Here is an 18621-nt window from a genome sequence, read left to right as displayed (position 1 = left end):
TAGAGGAGGTGACTGATGTTGGCCCCATTTTTGAGTCGGTATCCGTAGCCAGTCTTGTTGATAATTTGGCTGAGGGGGTTCAGGCCTATGCAGAACAGTAGCGGGGACAGAGCATCTCCTTGGTATATGCCACATTTGATGGACACTTGTGCAAGTGGTTTGCAGTTGGCTTCAAGGGTGGTTTTCCAGCTTCATCGAGTTTGCAATGAAGGCTCTCAGAGTCCTGTTGATGTTATACATCTCTAAGCATTCAATGATCCAAGTATGCGGCATTGAGTCATAGGCTTTCTTGTAATCGATCCAAGCCATGCACAGGTTTGGTGTGTCGGGTTTTGCAGTCTCGGGCAACTGTGCGGTCTACGAGGAGTTGGTGTTTGGCTCCTCTGGTATTTACACCGATACCCTTCTGTGCCGTGCTCATGTGTTTATCCATGTGTTTGCTTATCTTGGCCGCTATGATGCCTGACATGAGCTTCCAGGTTGTGGAGAGGCAGGTTATTGGTCGGTAGTTGGGTGGGACTGGACCCTTTGATGGATCCTTCTGGATTAGGATTGTCCGCCCTTCAGTTAACCATTCAGGGTGAGTCCCACTTTGTAGCAGCTGGTTCATTTGGGCTGCCAGTCGCTCATGGAGAGCAGTGAGTTTCTTTAGCCAGTAGGCATGGATCATGTCAGGCCCTGGTGCTGTCCAGTTTTTCATGCCTGAGACTCTTTCTTGAACATCTGTCACAGTGATGGTTACCGGGGCTTGCTCAGGGAGGTTGCTGTGGTCCTCTCGTAGAGAGATCAGCCACTGTGCATTGCTGTTGTGGGACGCCTCCCTTTCCCATATGCCTTTCCAGTATTGTTCAGTCTCCAGCCTTGGTGGGTCTGCTCTGTTGTTATTACCCTGCCATTGAGAGTACACCTTAGCTGGTTGAGTGGAGAAGAGCCGGTTAATCCTTCTGGATTCATTCTCCCTTGTGTATCTCTTTAGGCGGCTGGCCAAGGCTTGGAGCCTCTGTTTGGCAGTCTCGAGTGCTTCAGGTATGGGCATCTGCCTGTACTTTCTGGGTACTGGTCTTTTCATTGTACCCTTGTGGAGCTCTGACAGTTGGCTCACTTCCCTCCTTGTTACCTTGATTTTAGCCTCTAACCGTCTTTTCCATGGTGGGTATTGGGTCTCATGGTTGCTCTTATAGTCAAGTATCTCAAGGATCACTGATGCTGAGTTGTAGATCAGCTCATTGGTTTCTGTTATGGTGTTGGTAGGGATCGTTCTCAATGCTGCATTCACATTCTCAATGAGACTTTCAGATGGTACTTCACTCAGCCGTTGTAATTGGCGCCGAGGAGGTCTGGTTGTCATTCGGGTCATGATTCTCACTCTCAGGTCAGCAGCTGTCTCGTTCAGCTCTGTTTCGCTCATTGGGGCCGTGTATCCCCTCACTGGGTGGGGACTTGTAGTTAAGTCCCCACAGTCCTGACATCCAGGTTCCTCCCTTTTGCCGTAGCATTTGTGTTGTATCTCGTCAATCTCAAGTTGTGATAGCAGTTGCCGTTTGCGGATGTTGGAACACTGAGCTACTAGTTGTTTAGCACTTAGTGTTGACTGGGGATGTCGAAGTAACCATTCCTTCCCCAGTCTTTGCATGTAACCTCTCTCACTAGGGTTACTTGAGTAGTAGCATTCCAACAGATCCACATTTTCATCTCTCGCCCATTTCCGTCTTGTTCCAGTAGCCCATTTGTCATCAAGGTGCTCTGGTTCCCCAACACCTGACGCAGACCTTGTTTGGCCGGGCGACGTCTGAGCCGGCATGTTATGCAACTTAGTATCTCTCATGGTATGAGGTAGGCAGTAGCTTGAACATATATACATATATATATATATATAGTAAGGAAGGTTAAAACTTTATTAGATCTTAAGCTTGGTTTTGTGTTTTTGTCCCTGTTTTGGTTTCCCAGGCCAAGATCAGTAGATGCAACATAGCTCGGGGAAAGGCTAGCATCGCCAGATTCGTTGTTTTACTTTCTGTTAATTCTGCTCTTGACAGTTGGTGGTTGCCTTAGCAACCAATATCTATCAGCTGATCCGTTATGTTTTTTTTGTTGTTGGTTATGACACTCACCGCTCACTGCCCAGACATCGCTAAATGCTGTCTGTGCCAGAGCTGGAGGCCAGAAGCTACACAGTTCTTCTGTGAGAACAACTCAGTTTTCGTTATAATTCATCTGTGCTGGAAGGAGTAAAGTTCATGCAAGAGACCCTTCGTTCTCGTCGTGTATCTTCAATTACCGACACGCCTCCGTAACACCGGAAACCAAATATATATATATATATATATATATATATATATTATATATATATATATATATATATATATATATATATATATATATATATATATATATATATATATATATATATACATATATATATATATATATATATATATACATATGTATATATATATATATATATAAAGTCCAGTTCCTTTCTGAACAGTAGTGGTGGTTGTGCTCTGAGACTAACGTGGAGTTTTGTTGCAATACCCAGAACTGGTGGACCAGTAGGGAGGCTCACTGTGCTGCTGTTTGTTATTAACCAGTCATTACAGGTAATTATGTTTTGTTAAATGTCAGAAATTTATGTTGTCAGTTATGTTTGTCAGTTTTTTTTAGTTAAGTTTGTCAGTTTGTTTGTTACGTTGTCGGTTTGTTGTATTTTCCAGCGTGTCAGTTTGTTTGTTCCCTGTTTCAGTTAGAGGTTACCGTTAAATAGTTTATTAATTAAATTTGACTGCTGTCTATGTTTATTTTTCTGATTTTTTTTTTTTTATTTATAAGGAAAAGATCGTATGAATTTCATTTGAAAGTTGTGCCATCAATCAAAATCCACTATATGATCACCTGTTACAAAATGTATTGTTGGACCCGATTGTAGTGATTATTTGTAGGCAATAGTCTGTTCGGCACTCCACTGTGTACCCAGAACTGGTGGACCAGTATATATATATATATATATATATATATATATATATATATATATATATATATATATATATATATATATATATATATGTATGTATAAAAAACTGATTACTATTTTCAGTATCGAGTAATTTAACGCGTTGCAATTTTAAATCCAGTAGTCAGACGACAGTTACTAATCTAAATCTATTTTCTTTTGTCATTAAATTTTACTTCTACGCGCCTTGGAGAGTCTATACAACAGTATCAGCAGCGACAGAAACATAAACAGTGGAGGGAGATGCGTATTTTGTTGCAGGAAAAACAGGAACTATTTTGAGTTTCGCTCGCCAAGTCCGATCATTATAAGCAGCTTTGTTTTTCTAAGTTGCTTGTAGATTTAATGATTCGCGGTTTTTGGGCTTAATAAATAAACATAAAACCCGGAATTTGTCTGATATTTTAGTTAGACTCTCTCTGTCCATCATTTCCCGGATGATACGTCGCGCTCTGTCGTTGTTAATATCAGGTTAATATTTGTCTTCTGATTGACGTCGAGCTTCGAGTTGCGCTGCATAAAATCAAACATCAAAACTAATAGGAACGGCACAATAAACGTGAACAGCCATGAACGAGTCCATAAAGTTGTGCAACTAAACGCCATAATAATTATCAATATTAAAATCTTATTTCTAATTTTCCAGACAATACATACAAATGTTTCTGTTGTAAACATTAAACAGTCTCCCCTTCAGTTTAACCATATAAGTGGAGACATACTGTTTATGTAATTGTTATAAACTAACAATTAAGTAGCAGCAAAGTTTCTACTTACACCTAAGTAGAATTTCAAGATCAATTAACAAGCAGTGATTTCAGACTGGAGCAGGAAGCCGGAGCGCCCGGAGAGAAACCTGCAAACACAAAACTACTTTTGATATTTACGCAATATAATTGCAAAATGTATTTTTGACATTTGCTGAACAGAATTTAGGCTCTAGTAGCCAAAACGACTTTAAGTAAAAGCAAGGGGAGAAAACTCGAGGCAAAGACCAGTAAGGACTTTGGGAGGAGGCCTGGGAACCTGGAGAGAGCCCACTGATGCAGGAGAACAAGCCGTGAAGGCAGAAGAACCCAGGAACTGATTCAAACCCATAAAATGGTTTTCAATCACAAAATGTGTTTTAACCATACTAACAGAATTTATAGGCCAATTAACTAAACAGTGGTGATTTCAGACTATGGCAGGAAGCCGGAGTACCCGGAGAGAAACCTGCAACAGAAAACCTGTCTAAACTTTTTATCTTTTATCCCATAAATCACACACATGTTTGGTCCCAGTCAGATTTCTCCAGCCTCAAATTGTTTCCTAATTACATCTTTTTTTTCTTCAAAATTGAATATTTTTAGCTCCTCTTCTAAGGCATCTTATCATCTTCCAGAGGAGGGCCTGGAGAAACTGTAAAATTCATGATTTCTTGAAAATATAAATCTGTCCATTTAGTGGCATGTCTTCACTGCAGTCTGCAATGAAGACATGTGCCAAAATGGACTGACTTACATTTTCTCATAAACATAAATCAGGCCATTTTGGCACATGTCTTCACTGCAGTCGTTGTCTGCAGTGAAAACATGCTCGTCTTCTGCCTTCACGGTTTGTTCTTTCAGCATGTAAATGTGGCTGGAATCTCCACAGGTGACGGCGGACATCCTCCTCCCTTTGCTGGTCTTCGCTCGAATCCTCCCCAGGAAAGAAGCTATCACACACCTTTTTAAATCCAGTCGACACTGCGTATCCTATTCCCCATCCTAAGGGTAGAAAAAATGGCACTAACGCCTCAGATAAACGGAACATGTCTCCCAACAAAATCCAAAGAACGGTCTGGTTCTGACTGACGGTTTCAAGCATTTAAGAATCAGAACTTCTTTGATCTTCTGTGATGGACATGATGTCATCGATGACCTCATCAGTGAGCTCACTGGACTTCAGGCGCAACTCTTGCTTCTGATCGTATATATACATATATATATATATACATATATATATATATATATATATATATATATATATATATATATATATATATATATATATATATATTATATATATATATATAGTAAGGAAGGTTAAAACTTTATTAGATCTTAAGCTTGGTTTTGTGTTTTTGTCCCTGTTTTGGTTTCCCAGGCCAAGATCAGTAGATGCAACATAGCTCGGGGGAAAGGCTAGCATCGCCAGATTCGTTGTTTTACTTTCTGTTAATTCTGCTCTTGACAGTTGGTGGTTGCCTTAGCAACCAATATCTATCAGCTGATCCGTTATGTTTTTTTTGTTGTTGGTTATGACACTCACCGCTCACTGCCCAGACATCGCTAAATGCTGTCTGTGCCACAGCTGGAGGCCAGAAGCTACACAGTTCTTCTGTGAGAACAACTCAGTTTTCGTATAATTCATCTGTGCTGGAAGGAGTAAAGTTCATGCAAGAGACCCTTCGTTCTCGTCGTGTATCTTCAATTACCGACACGCCTGTATATATATATATATATATATATATATATATATATATATATATATATATATATATATATATATATATATATATATATATATATATATATAAAGTCCAGTTCCTCTCTGAACAGTAGTGGTGGTTGTGCTCTGAGACTAACGTGGAGTTTTGTTGCAATACCCAGAACTGGTGGACCAGTAGGGAGGCTCACTGTGCTGTTTGTTATTAACCAGTCATTACAGGTAATTATGTTTTGTTAAATGTCAGAAATTTATGTTGTCAGTTATGTTTGTCAGTTTTTTTTAGTTAAGTTTGTCAGTTTGTTTGTTACGTTGTCGGTTTGTTGTATTTGCCAGCGTGTCAGTTTGTTTGTTCCCTGTTTCAGTTAGAGGTTACCGTTAAATAGTTTATTAGTTAAATTTGACTGCTGTCTATGTTTATTTTTCTGATTTTTATTTATTTATAAGGAAAAGATCGTATGAATTTCATTTGAAAGTTGTGCCATCAATCAAAATCCACTATATGATCACCTGTTACAAAATGTATTGTTGGACCCGATTGTAGTGATTATTTGTAGGCAATAGTCTGTTCGGCACTCCACTGTGTACCCAGAACTGGTGGACCAGTATATATATATATATATATATATATATATATATATATATATATATATATATATATATATATATATATATATATATATATATATATATATATAATATATATATATATATATATATGTATAAAAACTGATTACTATTTTCAGTATCGAGTAATTTAACGCGTTGCAATTTTAAATCCAGTAGTCAGACGACAGTTACTAATCTAAATCTATTTTCTTTTGTCATTAAATTTTACTTCTACGCGCCTTGGAGAGTCCATGTGACAGTATCAGCAGCGACAGAAACATAAACAGTGGAGGGTGATGCGTATTTTGTTGCAGGAAAAACAGGAACTATTTTGAGTTTCGCTCACCAAGTCCGATCATTATAAGCAGCTTTGTTTTTTTAAAAGATGCTTGTAGATTTAATGAGTCGCGGTTTTTGGGCTTAATAAACGAACATAAACCCTGGAATTTGTCTGACATTTTAGTTAGACTCTCTCTGTCCATCATTTCCCGGATGAAACGTCGCGCTCTGTCTTTGTTAATATCAGGTTAATATTTGTCTTCTGATTGACGTCGAGCTTCGCGTTGCGCTGCAGAAAATCAAACATCAAAACTAATAGGAACGGCGCAATAAATGTGAAAACAGCCATGAACGAGTCCATAAAGTTGTGCAACTAAATGCCATAATAATTATCAATATTAAAATCTTATTTCTAATTTTCCAGACAATACATACAAATGTTTTTGTTGTAAACATTAAACAGTCTCCCCTTCAGTTTAACCATATAAGTGGAGACATACTGTTTATGTAATTGTTATAAAACTAACAATTAAGTAGCAGCAAAGTTTCTACTTACACCTAAGTAGAATTTCAAGATCAATTAACAAGCAGTGATTTCAGACTGGAGCAGGAAGCCGGAGCGCCCGGAGAGAAACCTGCAAAACAAAACTACTTTTGATATTTACGCAATATAATTGCAAATGTATTTTTGACATTTGCTGAACAGAATTTAGGCTCTAGTAGCCAAACGACTTTAAGTAAAAGCAAGGGGAGAAAACTCGAGGCAAAGACCAGTAAGGACTTTGGGAGGAGGCCTGGGAACCTGGAGAGCCCACTGATGCAGGAGAACAAGCCGTGAAGGCAGAAGAACCCAGGAACTGATTCAAACCCATAAAATGGTTTTCAATCACAAAAATGTGTTTTAACCATACTAACAGAATTTAGAGGCCAATTGACTAAACAGTGGTGATTTTAGACTATGGCAGGAAGCCGGAGTACCCGGAGAGAAACCTGCAACAGGAAACCTGTCTAAACTTTTTATACTTTTATCCCATAAATCACACACATGTTTGGTCCCAGTCAGATTTCTCCAGCCTCAAATTGTTTCCTAATTACATCTTTTTATTTTTCTTCTAAATTGAATATTTTTAGCTCCTCTTCTAAGACATCTTTATCATCTTCCAGAGGAGGGGCTGGAGAAACTTTAAAATCAGGTGTCACAATTTCTTGAAAATATAAATCTGTCCATTTTGTGGCATGTCTTCACTGCAGTCTGCAATGAAGACATGTGCCAAAATGGACTGACTTACATTTTCTCATAAACATAAATCAGGCCATTTTGGCACATGTCTTCACTGCAGTCGTTGTCTGCAGTGAAAACATGCTCGTCTTCTGCCTTCACGGTTTGTTCTTTCATCATGTAGATGTGGCTGGAATCTCCACAGGTGACGGCGGACATCCTCCTCCCTTTGCTGGTCTTTGCTCGAATCCTCCCCAGGAAAGAAGCTATCACAAACCTTTTTAAATCCAGTCGACACTGCGTATCCTATTCCCCATCCAAGAGGTAGAAAAAATGGCACCAACGCCTCTGATATACGGAACATGTCTACGAACAAAATCCAAAGAACGGTCTGGTTCTGACTGACGGTTTCAAGCATTTAAGAATCAGAACTTCTTTGATCTTCTGTTTTTGACTATGATGTCATCTATGACCTCATCAGTGAGCTCACTGGACTTCAGGCGCAACTCTTGCTTCTGATCGTATATATATATATATATATATACATATATACATATATATATATATATATATATATATAATATATATATATATATATATATATGTGTAAAAAAACTGATTACTATTTTCAGTATCGAGTAATCTAAACGCGTTGCAATTTTAAATCCAGTAGTCAGACTACAGTTACTAATCTAAATCTATTTTCTTTTGTCATTAAATTTTACTTCTACGCGCCTTGGAGAGTCCATGCGACAGTATCAGCAGCGACAGAAACATAAACAGTGGAGGGAGATGCGTATTTTGTTGCAGGAAAAACAGGAACTATTTTGAGTTTCGCTCGCCAAGTCCGATCATTATAAGCAGCTTTGTTTTTTTAAAGATGCTTGTAGATTTAATGATTCGCGGTTTTTGGGCTTAATAAATAAACATAAAACCCGGAATTTGTCTGATATTTTAGTTAGACTCTCTCTGTTCATCATTTCCCGGATGATACGTCACGCTCTGTCTTTGTTAATATCAGGTTAATATTTGTCTTCTGATTGACGTCGAGCTTCGAGTTGCGCTGCATAAAATCAAACATCAAAACTAATAGGAACGGCGCAATAAACGTGAAAACAGCCATGAACGAGTCCATAAAGTTGTGCAACTAAACGCCATAATAATTATCAATATTAAAATCTTATTTCTAATTTTCCAGACAATACATACAAATGTTTCTGTTGTAAACATTAAACAGTCTCCCCTTCAGTTTAACCATATAAGTGGGACATATTGTTTATGTAAATCGTTATAAAACTAACAATTAAGTAGCAGCAAAGTTTCTACTTGCCTAAGTAGAATTTCGAGATCAATTAACAAAGCAGTGATTTCAGACTGGAGCAGGAAGCCGGAGCGCCCGGAGAGAAACCTGCAAACACAAAACTACTTTTGATATTTACGCAATATAATTGCAAAATGTATTTTTGACATTTGCTGAACAGAATTTAGGCTCTAGTAGCCAAAACGACTTTAAGTAAAAGCAAGGGGAGAAAACTCGAGGCAAAGACCAGTAAGGACTTTGGGAGGAGGCCTGGGAACCTGGAGAGAGCCCACTGATGCAGGAGAACAAGCCGTGAAGGCAGAAGAACCCAGGAACTGATTCAAACCATAAAATGGTTTTCAATCACAAAAATGTGTTTTAACCATACTAACAGAATTTAGAGGCCAATTAACTAAACAGTGGTGATTTCAGACTATGGCAGGAAGCCGGAGTACCCGGAGAGAAACCTGCAACAGGAAACCTGTCTAAACTTTTTATACTTTTATCCCATAAATCACACACATGTTTGGTCCCAGTCAGATTTCTCCAGCCTCAAATTGTTTCCTAATTACATCTTTTTTTTTTCTTCAAAATTGAATATTTTTAGCTCCTCTTCTAAGGCATCTTTATCATCTTCCAGAAGAGGGCCAGGAGAAACTGTAAAATTCATGATTTCTTGAAAATATAAATCTGTCCATTTAGTGGCATGTCTTCACTGCAGTCTGCAATGAAGACATGTGCCAAAATGGACTGACTTACATTTTCTCATAAACATTTATCAGGCCATTTTGGCACATGTCTTCACTGCAGTCGTTGTCTGCAGTGAAAACATGCTCGTCTTCTGCCTTCACGGTTTGTTCTTTCAGCATGTAGATGTGGCTGGAATCTCCACAGGTGACGGCGGACATCCTCCTCCCTTTGCTGGTCTTTGCTCGAATCCTCCCCAGGAAAGAAGCTATCACAAACCTTTTTAAATCCAGTCGACACTGCGTATCCTATTCCCCATCCAAGCGGGAGAAAAAATGGCACTAACGCCTCTGATAAACGGAACATGTTGTCTATGAACAAAATCCAAAGAACGGTCTGGTTCTGACTGACGGTTTCAAGCATTTAAGAATCAGAACTTCTTTGATCTTCTGTGATGGACATGATGTCATCTATGACCTCATCAGTGAGCTCACTGGACTTCAGGCGCAACTCTTGCTTCTGATCGTATATATACATATATATATATATATATATATATATATATATATATATATATATATATATATATATATATATATATTATATATATATATATATATATATATATAAAGTCCAGTTCCTCTCTGAACAGTAGTGGTGGTTGTGCTCTGAAACTAACGTGGAGTTTTGTTGCAATACCCAGAACTGGTGGACCAGTAGGGAGGCTCACTGTGCTGTTTGTTATTAACCAGTCATTACAGGTAATTATGTTTTGTTAAATGTCAGAAATTTATGTTGTCAGTTATGTTTGTCAGTTTTTTTAGTTAAGTTTGTCAGTTTGTTTGTTACGTTGTCGGTTTGTTGTATTGCCAGCGTGTCAGTTTGTTTGTTCCCTGTTTCAGTTAGAGGTTACCGTTAAATAGTTTATTAGTTAAATTTGACTGCTGTCTATGTTTATTTTTCTGATTTTTACTTATTTATAAGGAAAAGATCGTATGAATTTCATCTGAAAGTTGTGCCATCAATCAAAATCCACTATATGATCACCTGTTACAAAATGTATTGTTGGACCCGATTGTAGTGATTATTTGTAGGCAATAGTCTGTTCGGCACTCCACTGTGTACCCAGAACTGGTGGACCAGTATATATATATATATTATATATATATATATATATATATATATATATATATATATATATATATATATATATATATATATATATATATATATATATACGTATATAAAAAAACTGATTACTATTTTCAGTATCGAGTAATTTAACGCGTTGCAATTTAAATCCAGTAGTCAGACGACAGTTACTAATCTAAATCTATTTTCTTTGTCATTAAATTTTACTTCTACGCGCCTTGGAGAGTCCATGTGACAGTATCAGCAGCGACAGAAACATAAACAGTGGAGGGAGATGCGTATTTTGTTGCAGGAAAAACAGGAACTATTTTGAGTTTCGCTCGCCAAGTCCGATTATTATAAGCAGCTTTGTTTTTTTAAAAGATGCTTGTAGATTTAATGAGTCGCGGTTTTTGGGCTTAATAAACGAACATAAACCCTGGAATTTGTCTGATATTTTAGTTAGACTCTCTCTGTCCATCATTTCCCGGATGATACGTCACGCTCTGTCGTTGTTAATATCAGGTTAATATTTGTCTTCTGATTGACGTCGAGCTTCGTGTTGCGCTGCATAAAATCAAACATCAAAACTAATAGGAACGGCGCAATAAACGTGAAAACAGCCATGAACGAGTCCATAAAGTTGTGCAACTAAACGCCATAATAATTATCAATATTAAAATCTTATTTCTAATTTTCCAGACAATACATACAAATGTTTCAGTTGTAAACATTAAACAGTCTCCCCTTCAGTTTAACCATATAAGTGGAGACATACTGTTTATGTAATTGTTATAAACTAACAATTAAGTAGCAGCAAAGTTTCTACTTGCCTAAGTAGAATTTCGAGATCAATTAACAAAGCAGTGATTTCAGACTGGAGCAGGAAGCCGGAGCGCCCGGAGAGAAACCTGCAAACACAAAACTACTTTTGATATTTACGCAATATAATTGCAAAAATGTATTTTTGACATTTGCTGAACAGAATTTAGACTCTAGTAGCCAAAACGACTTTAAGTAAAAGCAAGGGGAGAAAACTCGAGGCAAAGACCAGTAAGGACTTTGGGAGGAGGCCTGGGAACCTGGAGAGAGCCCACTGATGCAGGAGAACAAGCCGTGAAGGCAGAAGAACCCAGGAACTGATTCAAACCCATAAAATGGTTTTCAATCACAAAAATGTGTTTTAACCATACTAACAGAATTTAGAGGCCAATTAACTAAACAGTGGTGATTTCAGACTATGGCAGGAAGCCGGAGTACCCGGAGAGAAACCTGCAACAGGAAACCTGTCTAAACTTTTTATACTTTTATCCCATAAATCACACACATGTTTGGTCCCAGTCAGATTTCTCCAGCCTCAAATTGTTTCCTAATTACTTTTTTTTTTTTTCTTCTAAATTGAATATTTTTAGCTCCTCTTCTAAGGCATCTTTATCATCTTCCAGAAGAGGGCCTGGAGAAACTGTAAAATCAGGTGTCACAATTTTTTGAAAATATAAATCTGTCCATTTAGTGGCATGTCTTCACTGCAGTCTGCAATGAAGACATGTGCCAAAATGGACTGACTTACATTTTCTCATAAACATAAATCAGGCCATTTTGGCACATGTCTTCACTGCAGTCGCTGTCTGCAGTGAAAACATACTCGTCTTCTGCCTTCACGGTTTGTTCTTTCATCATGTAGATGTGGCTCGAATCTCCACCGATGACGGCGGACATCCTCCTCCCTTTGCTGGTCTTCGCTCGAATCCTCCCAGGAAAGAAGCTATCACAAACCTTTTTAAATCCAGTCGACACTGCGTATCCTATTCCCCATCCAAGCGGGAGAAAAAATGGCACTAACGCCTCTGATAAATGGAACATGTCTCCCAACAAAATCCAAAGAACGGTCTGGTTCTGACTGACGGTTTCAAGCATTTAAGAATCAGAACTTCTTTGATCTTCTGTTTTTGACTATGATGTCATCTATGACCTCATCAGTGAGCTCACTGGACTTCAGGCAACTCTTGCTTCTGATCGTTGCTATGAAAACGATCAGCTCAGTTCTGCATTAATATATATATATATATATATATATATATATATATATATAATATATATATATATATATATATATATATATATATATATATATATATATATATATATATATATATAATTATTCATATTTCTGTTATTTTTTCAATCTTCACAACATTACTGAAAAATGATGCTGTTTTGTTTTTTTTTTCGAGAACTTTCTGGCATAAAATCAGCAGATCACAGTGTGGCTTTTAAAAGCGGTCAAACAGCGCCCCCGTGTGGCCGTTGTTCGGTATAATTATTTTTTGGTCTTTTTGCCTTAATCACACCGTACAGAAAGCATAAAAATCACACCCACCAATCAGACGTAGTGACGTAAGCTACCTTCTTTCAGAACACAGAGCGGGTTTCATCTTCACACTCTGTTTCAGGTTTGACGGCGGGTGTGAGGTACAACGTGTCTTTGTACGCTGTGACCACCAGAGGCGCCAGTGCTCCAACATCCACATCAATCTACTCCAGAGAGCAGAGTAAAGCAGACAACTTTTCTGCTTTGTTTTCTTACAGTCTGCACCAACCATTCTGTAATCATTGTGTCCTTCCCTGTTTGCTTCAGGGCCACTTTCAGCTCCCGTGCTCCATATTCTGACCCGCGAAGCCAGACGGATCCTGGTCCGGTGGGACGAGCTGCCCCTGCACCAACGGAGAGGCTTCATCTCAAAGTACACTGTCTACTTGCAGACGCTGGACTCCAGCAGCACAGAGCTCAACGGTGAGCACTTAGACAGAATACAAATATACAAACAATCCATCACAAGAGAGTTTTCAAACAAGAGAACTATTAATAGGACTCACCTCAAGTCTGGCCCTTCATAGATGTTTCTTTTTGTTTTTAAAAGAAAGATATAAGAAGGTCTGTCTGCAGTTTGGTACAAACAATGTTGGGAAAAACATGAAAGAAGGTGCTCTGGTCAAATGAGACCAAAATGTATGTTTTTGCTGTGGGTGATAGAAAACTCATAGTTCATCTGACCTTGAACACACCATCCCCTTTGTTAAACATAGTGGTGGTGGCATCATACTGTGGGCATAATTCTCTTCAATTGGGAAAGGAGAGCTGTTCAAAGATTATGGGAATAGAGAAAAATACATGGTGACTCTGGAAGAAAAGTTGAGTAAAAGAGTTGAGATTGGGGTTGAAGGTCACCTCAAACATACAGCCAGAGCTGTGGGTCAAAGCATATTCATGTATTAAAATGTCCTAAACAAAGTCCAGACCTAAATCCAGCTGAGACTCTGCAAAGATTTGAACATTTTCGACCCAATCTTTGTGAAATGCGTCAGAGCTATTTTACAAAGAAGTCTAGGCAAAATCTACAATCAGTAAATCTACAAGTATTGATTTACAATAAAAGACGTGAGCAAAGACCCAAATTAGATTTCCCTTGTTGCCTTCTTGATTATTTGCAGATTGTCTGAACTGGATAATGTTCTGACGAGTTATTTTGATTCAACAACTTCCTCTGGGCTCTGTATATAGAGCTGAGACTTCCTCTCACATGTCTCGTTGGCAGTTCTTTCATCTTGTTCGGTTTACTGCCGGCTGTGTGTTTTTAAGTCTTCTTCATTGCTCACGTCTTTTATCTGCAGTGCTGCCTCTTTGCCTCTCAAAGTAGACATCTTATTTTGTAGCGTTAAAAAGTGCAGAAGCTTTCAACAGGGTTCCTGCAAAGCTGTCAAGTTGAAAAATTTTCCAGGCTTCATTTTCAAAGTATCGTCATCATACATGGTGATTTTCTTTTTTAAAACTCATCCAGACCTGAAATACTGAAATCAAATACTTTTCCATCCTGGGTTTTCATGGCCAAGCAGCTGCATCCATATTCTACCTGACCAAGGGAAATGCAAATCGTCAGATGTGGTGATGTAAGCCATGCCAGTAGTTTCCAGAGCAGAGTGGTGATGAAGATCCAGTGGATGAGTGTGGGTTTAGCTGTTGCCAGGGTGACATCGCTTGCTTTACTGCATTGTCTCAGGCGTGAAGATTTGAGGTAAGTAGGGTGATTGCGAGCTTTTTCAGGAATTAGGCTTGGCCCCTCTAGATCCAGTGAAAGAAAATCTTACTGCTTCAATGTGCCTTGACATTCACTTGGCATGAATTGAAGCGGAGACCGCAAGCGAGGACGTCTCAGCCAACATCAGTGTCTGACCCCACAAATGCGATTCTGGAGCAAAAAATCCAGAATTGCATTTCTGGACCCTGGTGATTAAAAATAAGTCTTTAAATCAAATTCACATCTTTATGAGTACTTGTGGCAATATAGTGTAAGTTAATGATTCCTCTCAAGTGCTCTGCATGACCAGACTTCTATTTGAAGCTACAAGATTATGCAATTAAAGTATGAAGGAAATAATGCATACATTACTAAGGTATCATACTCTAAAGCAGCATAGTAGGACCAGTAGTTTATTGTACTGAAATTTGAAAGGATAATCAAATGTGTAAAATATTATAATGAAGGCAGATATAAAATAAAACTACTAAGGATTTTGAGCATGTTTCAAACGCTGCTATATCTTCAAACTTGTTTTGAAAATCCTTTTTCCAAAACAACAACAACAACTTGATCGTATCTGATCTTGAAATTAAGTGGAGCCTCTCATTCACAATATGTCGATGTTGATTTGAAAGTGTGGAAGGAAACAGTGAGTTTCCTGTTCTTGCTCATCACCGCTTCAGCCTGCCCTTGTCCTCCTGTAACAGCAACTTTTTTTTTCTGCATGTGTGTGTCCTTGTACTTCACCTTGGTCTCAAGCGAAGGCAAATTCTACCACCTGTGTGCGCACAGGCGTGGTAAATTATACATGCAGCAGTATGCATGTGTTGTGTCTCGGCACAAACCACACTTACTTAATGGAAAGCGTGCAAGAAGCAATCCATTGATATTCCCCTCCCTCGAAGTTTCATTGCATCAGCAGGGTATTTTTCGCTCAGGCTTCCCGTAACGAAAAGAAATTTAGACGTTGAGTGCAAATTATTATTGCTCTGTTATTGCTAATCACTCTTTCAAAGAGCAAAAGAAAAAAAACACACACATAGCAACCTAACATCAAAGCCAGCATCTGCTCACAAAATCAACTAAACAATCCAGTGTTTTTGACATTTGAAGATGTTCAGTAGTGAAGAAACAGGAGCCAAACACGAGTTGATGTCGCTTTAGTAGCATCTTTAGAAGTTTCTTGAACTCGTTCTGAACACAAAACAGGAAGCCGTGTGGCTTCATGCACATGTGTCAGAAGAGGCTGTTACCAGCTAGCTTGCCTTGTTTGCTATTTGTGGAACCTGACTATGAGAGCTCCTCAGAGCTTGTGCCTTTTCCTCTTTCTAAAGTGTCATGTACTCACTGAATGATTCTGGTGTACTCTTTATTAATTATCTGCTTCTGAATATTATGTGCAGGTTTTTCATTAACCTGCTTTATTTTGACTTGTACATGTGCAAAGAAACTTTAAATGGCATCATTTTGTGCACATTAATCCCCAATCAGTTGGTGATCATTGGATGGGTTTCTGGATGGGGCATGATGAATAGTCACAACAAATGTATTATCATATCTATGCAGGTTAACCGTTGTGTTTCTTTTTTTTTTTTTTTTGTCTTCAAATGCAAAATAGCAAAGTTTCAAAAAGTCAACATTTGTTTTTTGGACTTCCAAGTTGCATCCATGTCTTAAAGGTAACTTTGACTTTTGGCTGTGTGTAAGAACAGAAACTGGTTTAGTCAGTATGCAGAACCGTGCGGCTTCCTCAACCCACAGTCTGTGGGTCAGTATTGACTGCAAATGTTCATCTCTCCTACACTTCATGTGAGTTTCAGTATGAGTCTCTGACGTCAAACAGAATACACTTAGTAGCAGAGGGTAAATACTACTGACCGCTGACTCTGCCATGCAAAAAGTGTTTTTGTACTTTCAACTTTTTTAGATTTTGTCACGCATCAAACACTTTGTTTGTCTAGAAAACAGACAAACAAAACAGCTGAGTGAGTTTGCATAAGAGCATCTGTGAGATTCAATTTCTAATTTGACTGGTTCATGAATAACCTATGCCAGAGGTGTCCAACGTTGTCCTGCATGGTTTTGTTCTCTCCATCACATCTGAGTCAAGCGATGGTTCGTTAGGAGGCCTCTGCAGAACATTGAGAGAGAGCTGAAGCATGCGTGGCACCGGCCCTTGAAGTCTGACTGTGGACACCCCTAACCTATGCTCTCTCATCTAACCCTAAGTTTGCAAACAATGTATCATTTTCTTTTCCTTTTTTGTCAACTTTGCACTGTTTCAAGCTGGCATGCAGCACAATGCAAAGCCTCTGAGTTGAACACCCTAGGTTTTTTGTGGTGAAGTGCAGTGGTTTAACTTGAGCAACCAAGCAAGAAACTCTTTAGATTCTGCAGGGTGGGAAAAAAAGCTAACTGTCGTTTTCTTCTGCACAGTGACAGTGTCTGGATCTGGCCAAAGACAGATGTGGCTGGACTGTCCAGAAGGAACATTGTCCCTTCAGCTGACCGCATCAAACTCAGCGGGAGACGGGCCTCGAGGGAGACAAACCTTATCTCAGCCTCCAGCTCCAGCTGGTCAATACAACTTCTCTATCTTAAGACGCAAAATACCACGATATATACAACTTTTACATTTATGTAGTCTTAATCATTATGATTAAAAAAAAAGGTTCAGAGTCCAGGATTCATCCAAATAACGACTTTTTCTTTCTATCTCTTATAGTGGGGCTGGTGATTGTGATTGTGTTCGTCATCACGATCTCCATAGCAATTGTAGCCAACCTGATGTGCTGGAGCTGTGTGAGGAAACGGTAATTTTACTAAAAAACGCTACTTCTTCCACGGAAAGCCTCATTCTGCTAGACAAACTCTTGAGCCAGCGTCGTGTTTTTTTCTTCGGCTCATCAGTCTGCAGCCTGAACGTTCATAAGTTTTGTTTTACGAGTAAAAGGGATGGAGGACCCTGTGGTTAATTTTTAGTGAAAAACCACACCGCAATATGAGTAAAAACCACTTGATTGTTGTGAACAGAAACCTAAACCTCATTCTGATGTTGCTGTTTGGCTATCTGCATCGTTAGTCATGACATTAGCATCTATGTGCGCTTCCTTGGTGAAGTGTCGGTTCCACTTGCACTTTTAACCACATGTTGTCACGTCACAACCACAAACCTCCGTGTGTTTTACCGGGATTTCATTCATTTAAACCGACACGAAATATTGGACTCGCATAATCGCAACGAAAAGCGCATTCCTGTGGATTCTTTTTTTGTGAACAGTTCCGATCTCAGTCGTATTGAAAGGACAGCATACTGTAAAAAATCATTTTCAAATGCGCGGATTCTCAACAGTCTTCCGGTAGGGCCTTTAATTAGGCCATTCTAACACATGAACAAGCCTTGAGCTGAACTGCAGCACAGAACACAGGACAGGCGAGCATGCGTCCCACATGGTCGAGTCCTAAAAACAACTTAGAGTGGCTATTTCATCTAACATGCACGGATTTGGACTGGAGTACCCAGAGAGAATCCACATATGCGCAGAGAGAACATGAAAACGGCGTTCAGAAAGAACCCAGAACCTTCTCACAGTAAAATAACAGTGATTTATGCAGCTCCTTCTGCGTCACCAGGAGCCTTTTTTTTTATTTATGGGTAGGAGAGTAAAAGAGAGTTGCACAAGTGTCCAGATATTATTTTTACAAAATGTTGAAAGTATGCATGATTTTGCTTGCTCTTCACAATTTTTCCGCTAGTCCGTGCTGGCCTTGAAAATAAAATGCTAATGAAATATAATATGTGGCTGATATGTGACAAAATGTGAAAATGCTTGTG

General features: G+C 38.7%; 1 protein-coding gene across 1 annotated transcript in view; it reads left to right on the top strand.

Moving 5' to 3' along the window:
- il23r (interleukin 23 receptor) overlaps positions 1–18621 on the top strand; it is a 28154-nt gene that overhangs the window by 8234 nt on the left and 1299 nt on the right. The window contains exons 13-16 of the mRNA XM_055044078.1: positions 13161–13259; positions 13346–13501; positions 17223–17363; positions 17512–17599. Coding sequence (XP_054900053.1) covers positions 13161–13259; positions 13346–13501; positions 17223–17363; positions 17512–17599 — 484 coding nt within the window. The remainder of the gene's footprint in view (positions 1–13160; positions 13260–13345; positions 13502–17222; positions 17364–17511; positions 17600–18621) is intronic.

This window comes from Poeciliopsis prolifica, unplaced genomic scaffold (assembly GCF_027474105.1).
Source record: "Poeciliopsis prolifica strain line A6 unplaced genomic scaffold, Auburn_PproV2 SCAFFOLD002, whole genome shotgun sequence".
NCBI lineage: Eukaryota > Metazoa > Chordata > Actinopteri > Cyprinodontiformes > Poeciliidae > Poeciliopsis > Poeciliopsis prolifica.
The sequence above is the reverse complement of the archived record's forward strand: the minus strand, read 5'-3'. Positions and strand labels throughout refer to the sequence as shown.